Consider the following 6198-nt stretch of genomic DNA (forward strand, 5'->3'; position numbering starts at 1 on the left):
ACAAACAATAATAATAAGTTGTATTTGGAAACCTTAAGAGAACATTGGGATGACTTGCTGTTAGAAATATTTTTAACAGTAATCATACCTATTTAAAAAAATACTTTTAACACTCAGCTCAATGTTCACTGGAGTCAGACTGTGGCTTAGACGGCACAGATTGCTGGTTAGGAGAGCGGGTTCTGCTGTCAGCCACTAGCTGCCCGATTCCTATGCTGGCTCTGCCACTCATCTGTGTATCCTTGGGCAGGTTTCTTCACTCTTATGTGCTCCTCTTTCCTCACCTGTGAATGAGAATGTGATTACTAGTATCTACGTCACAGGGATGCGTGAGAATAAAATGAAGTTATATAATACAAGCAAATACTTAGCACTGTTTGCCCTCAGTGATTCAGCTTCTATTCCCAGGCATTCGTTCTCCCATCACCTGGAATCCCAGCCTCAGGATAAGAAGCCAGCCACAAAACTATGTCCCAAGATTACCATAAGTGACTGTCTCATATATGGATGTTGTTGGGATCCGTGTGTTTCCCTACAGCTAAGAAAAATCCCCCCCGAATCCATCATCCAACCTGAAGCATAGTAGCATTTCATAAGAAAAGTCAACCTGGGTTTGAGCTCTGCTGACCACTAGGTGCTGGTGTCAGGGGCAGGGTGGGGAGGAGGGCTTCGTCACAAAATGACAGCAGGGAATTGGGGGGAATGATGGGATGGTTCTATGTCTTGATCATGGCAGTAGTCACAGACAGCATGCACATGTCAAAACTAAAAAAGTAGTATACTTAAAAGGGTACATTTTACCTTGATTTTTAAAAATGAAAAACAATGCTGCATAATCTATACGAGCTGATGAAAAAAATAAAAAGATATAGAAAAGATATAGAGATATAGATATAAATATCTTTTGATACATTTTTCCTGTGTTGCAATGATTCTCTCCACACTACACATTGTCACAGAAACCTAATACTATACAAGTGGTCAGAAGAAACGCAGTAGCAGAATTGAGGGCCATATCCTCTGCATTTATCAACATTCCTTAATGCCCTCAGCTACGATTATATCTACCCCCAAGAACTCATGTTATTTCTCATACCGGTTTTAAGAGCTTAAGTGTCTAAAACAACTCCTATCCACACGATCTCATTAACCACTCAGTCATGGCAGGAATTTCTGTCCGTGTGCTATTCCTCTCCAGATACCCTACTTTAAAACCAACATAGGGTTTAAGATTTGGGAGATTGAAAAACAATCCCCAAAGAGTTGGACTTACACAAATCTAAGTGAGAAGCAGCCTAAAAATCCCCTTCCCACTATATCCCCCTCCTCTCCCCTTCCCATAAACCTCTTTCTCCCACCCCACCCCATTTCTCCCTCCCTCCCTACCTCTTCAGCCAGCCTTCCCCACCTCTTAAAGCTGAAATAATAGGAGAACTTATGTTGCCCAGGGGCAAACATGACATGGTATTCCTGCAGAAAATGGGTTACATAACCTGAAAGCTCTCTAGGCTAAAAATCTGGGAGACCTAGTCTTAGACCAAGTTCCACCCACTTCTTAGAGGTTGTTTGAACTTCTAGATGTCACGTAGCTCCTCTGGGATTTGTGTTTGTTCATTTACTTAAAAAAATAATAATTTAAGACAGAGAGTGAAAGAGAATAATACTGCCAAATATATTAATTCTCTGGACACTCATGGAAGTTAAATTTGGTAATATTTGTGAAGCTTCTCAGAACATAAAAATATCCAGTTAAAACACTAGCAGCAATGGGCTTGGGTTATGGTGTGGAGGGTGGTGGGATGTTGAAGCCTGGTTAAAGTTAGGGCCACTTTTTTCAAGCTACCGGGACCCTGGGGGAGAGAAAACTATTGAAGGCATCTGCAAATTTTAAAAGGTTTCTCTTGTTCTGTAGATTAATATCACTGTAGGAGTATCCTTGAATTTCACTGACAGGAGCCCATGTTTTGTTTTAGCACTTTGCTTAACAGGGTGTGGAAATTTAAGTGCCAACATTCAAGTTGAAAGTTAACACCCTGGAAAGATGAATGAAAGTGCTGCCAGTCTGCGAATACTACCCAAGTTCAGGCTCTAAAACAAAACCTGCAGCTGATTTTCTTGCATCTAGAATTTCTTTCGCAGCTGCAGTCATAAAGACCTTTATCACACTTCTTTTGCTTTTTCTCTGAAACTAAAAATATAGGTTCTGAGGTCACAGCTCCCTAAGATGAAGGTAAATTCTCAATGTGGGAGTTTCTATTAATCTAGTTTCCAAGTTCAATATGTTGCCCCTATAATGGAATCACAGCAACGCAGAATCCTTATACACATACTGGTCTTGAATTCTTTTTCCCATGGGGTTACCCTAGATTCTCTGACCCTAATGAATCAGACAAGAAACGCTTTCATTCTACAAACACTATCATTTTACAAAGACTAATGATGAGAATTCCACAGCTTCCCCAAAGTTAAAATGTCAGGCTGAAATACAGCTGGCTGTAGATTGTACTCTAGAAAGCTGTTTCTACTTATTTCTAGTTCGGACTTGAAAATAAAATCTTCCTGTCTTCATTGATATAAAATCTACAGCGAAGAATTAGTGTATTTAGAGGTTGACCATTTTATTTATAGTTTCATCAATTCTGATGAAAGATTCTTTATAGCCTCTCCACCCACAACTGCAAGCCCTTCTGCATCCCGACCGAGGGGCAGGAATATGAGAAAGAGAATTTCACTCTCCTGTCATCATATTTTCAAGAGTTGCTATAAAACTGTGCTACCGGTGCCCCCAAACCGTACACTTGTAGCTTACTGATCGTGGGCATTTTATCTAAGGCTATTATCTTTGCCGGGATTATTTCCACTTCCTTCTCAATGCTGTTGATTTTATTTTCTTCCCTCAAACTTTCCTGACCAGTTCATGGATGGTCAACAGGGGCTGCCTCAGTCTCCCTGTCATTCTAATAATCTGTGGCATTCCTCTCCTGAAAAGCAGTCGAGCGGCACTTTCAGAGCATCGTTAAATGCCTTAGTTAAAATGTAACCCCTAACCCTTGTGCACTGCTGATGGGAACGTAAAATGGTGCAGCTGCTGTGGAAAACAACATCATGGTTCTTCGAAAAATGACACATAGAATTGCCGTATGGTCCAGCAATCCCACCTCTGGGTATATGCCCGAAAGAACTGAAAGGAGGGACTCGAACAGATATTCGTACACCAGTGTTCATAGCAGCGTCAGTCACAATAGCCAAAAGGTGGAAACAACCCCCAAGGTGTTCAACGGATGAACAGATACACGAAACATGGTATATACACACAATGGAATATTTCTTAGCCTTAGAAAGGAGGGAAATTCAAACACATACCATAACGCGGATGAACCGTGAAGATGTTATGCTAAGTGAAATAAGCCAAACACAAAGGGACAAATACTGCGTGATTCCACTTATCTGAGGTGCCCAGAGTGGTCAGATTCATAGAGACAGGAGGTAGAATGGTGGTTGCCAGGGACTGGGAGGAGGGAAAGGGAAGTTATCATTTAATGTGTGCCAAGTTTCAGTTTGCAATGATGAAAAAGTTCTGGAGATGGATGGTGGCGATTGTTGCACACCAATGTGAGTCTACTTAATGCCACTGAACTGTACATACACTTAAAAATGGTTAAAATGGCAAATTTTATGTTTTGCATATTTTACCACAATTTTAAAAAATGACCAAAATAATATAGCCCCTACATTGTAGAAATCACCCTGAAGATGATCAAATAATATATTAGTGCTGCACTAAGCAATGATCGTGTTCTAACACACGTTCTCCTTTCCCCTTTCCCACCTCCACCCATCATCCCTCTCACGACTTCAGAACCACAGTCCACATATGGCTCCCTCCCTTCCAGTCCCAACTTGTCATCCTGCCCCACCCTGCCTTGGCTAATCGCCCAGATTTCTGTTATATCAGAGTTATTTATGTCCTTTCTCACCCTCTTTTACCTTACATTTGACCTTAAGTAACTCGCCAAATTGTTCTTCCTACCTGCAATCTCTTGAATGTGATTTAAAGGTAACCTGAAATAACCCATCTGTTTTGGTTGAGACTAAAGAAATCCAGGCTAGAAGCAAACAACTAAAGTCAGTGACCTCTTACATTTCCTTCTGGTTCTAACATTAAAAGAAAAACAAAACAAAACACCCTGCCCTTTCCATGCTGTAAAATGCATGTCACATGGTCTGATGATAACTGGTCTGACAAAAAAGTCACCGGCTCTTTTCTAAATCCTAAAGCAACATTTATGATCAATACCTTAGCTATGTTTTTTTCCATTCTGCTAGAATGTCTGCAGAGATCATCTTTGAGCTTAATAATTATATAACTTGTACCTGCTTGTTATAAAAGAAAAAAATTAGAAAAATACTGGTAAGAAAAGAAAAGAAAAAGACTAGGAATGGCCCATAATTCTATCCCTCAGAGATAAGCATTGCTAACACTTCAGTGTATATTCTTTCAGGGTGTTTAATTTTTTAAGACCAATAAGAAAGGACTTTCTGGAGTCCAGTTTCACATGAAAGGGACTGCTGTGTGCCTGGGGCTTGGGCAGGGACATTTGAGAAGAGATGTAAGGCACATATGTTTTCCCTGGCTTAAAAGAGCCCAAACAGACCACAAACAATGTGACGGGTGGGGTCAGGCACAGTTTAGCTCCCGATTTATTTAATTTGAGTGTCAAGGCAAAGGCATCTAAGTTTAATCGTGGTGAGTTAAATTCCTAGTGAGCCAAAGCATGGCTTCCTTGCTGGCTAAGGGACATGTCCTTCCGTACTTTAATACTCTATTGGTGAGCCTGGAAATCAAGAACTGGAGTGGACCCGAGAGGTCACTGGGTCCAAATTCTCCTCCTAGAAAAACGCTATCTGAAGTGTTCAGCAGCACTGAGCACTCTTTCCATCTTAAATCTTCCTTAATGTAAATTCCATATGGTCTCTTGGTTCCGTATGAAATTTCTCTTTTTGTCAAAGTCTCAGTGTGTGTTAATTTGAATCTATTTAAGCCTACTTCCTCATAGATGGCTTCTGTGGAGATGAATAATGACAACTTTTGTTACCTGAAGCCAGTGAGTTGTTACACGTCTTGCCTTCACCAGGCTGTTTAGATTGCACTGTATGGAACGGCCAACATCACACCATTTTTGACCTATGAAAATAGCAGTTTCACATACTCAGATCTAGTAAACGACCCCACCTCTTCCTAGCAGAGTTCTTTATTTCTTTCGACAATCAAGGGGATTTTTACCCCTCTCAGGACCTTCTCCAATGTCCCCATAGCCTTCTCAGCATGCAGTGATCCATGTGTAGACCAGTGCCAGAGTAATTGCTAATATTACAGAGGGCCGACGCAGATATATTAATAATTAACCATTTCTACTTTTTAAAATGTCAATTCAAAATTTGAAAAATTCAAGACGAGTTAATAAGGGAAAGCCCAGGTTCACACATACTCCCATGGGTTCAGGGCTAGAAGTGGTACAGAAAAAAAGAGGTGTGATCAAAGAAATAAACAAAATTGTGAAATTCCCCTGACCAACTGTATTCCTTTCTACTACTTTAATATTTCATGACCAAAACAATCCAATATGCTTATTTTTTTCTTTCTTTCTCACCTTTAAGCTCAATCATAAATTTCCAGCAACAGTGCACACGGCACACCAGAAACCCACACCTGCTCTGGAGAAGGTCGTCCCACTGAAAAGGACCTACATCATTCAGCAGCCTCGAAAATGTTAAGCCAGGACATAAAACACAGCCATCTGGCCAACTGCCTTGAACATCTGACAGCTTAGCACAAAGGGCAGAAGCTTTCCATAGACCTAGTGAAAACAGCTTTTGTACCTTCCCTTTTGACTTCAGATAATAAAGCATCCAAAATTGTAAATCTATTGTATTCCTTTGCCTCTTTTTGGTCCAGGTTGGATCCCACTGATATTTACATAGGTAATTCTGTAGATTAAGTGAAGAATCCAGAAAACCTACCTGAGTTTGCCACTCTGCCTCCCTGGATGTGACTTTTCTCCTTGAGGCAGAGGTTAGAAAGGAATAGACAGGGTTTGGCAAAGGCCAATATTCTATGCAAACGTAAGGAATGACTCTTCTCAATTTGTTTGCCTTAGGATATTCAAGTTTTCACTTGAGATGGCTTCTCTAGCTTCC

At 40.6% G+C, this 6198-nt stretch overlaps 1 protein-coding gene across 1 annotated transcript in view; it reads left to right on the forward strand.

The window, feature by feature from the left end:
• DAPL1 (death associated protein-like 1) overlaps positions 1 to 5926 on the forward strand; it is a 25334-nt gene extending 19408 nt beyond the window's left edge. The window contains exon 4 of the mRNA XM_012640772.1: positions 5659 to 5926. Coding sequence (XP_012496226.1) covers positions 5659 to 5775 — 117 coding nt within the window. The 3' untranslated portion in view covers positions 5776 to 5926. The remainder of the gene's footprint in view (positions 1 to 5658) is intronic.
• Positions 5927 to 6198: the final 272 nt, after the last annotated feature.

The sequence above is a fragment of the Propithecus coquereli genome, unplaced genomic scaffold (assembly GCF_000956105.1).
Source record: "Propithecus coquereli isolate 6110/MARCELLA unplaced genomic scaffold, Pcoq_1.0 Scaffold157, whole genome shotgun sequence".
In the NCBI taxonomy this organism is placed as follows: Eukaryota; Metazoa; Chordata; class Mammalia; order Primates; family Indriidae; genus Propithecus; species Propithecus coquereli.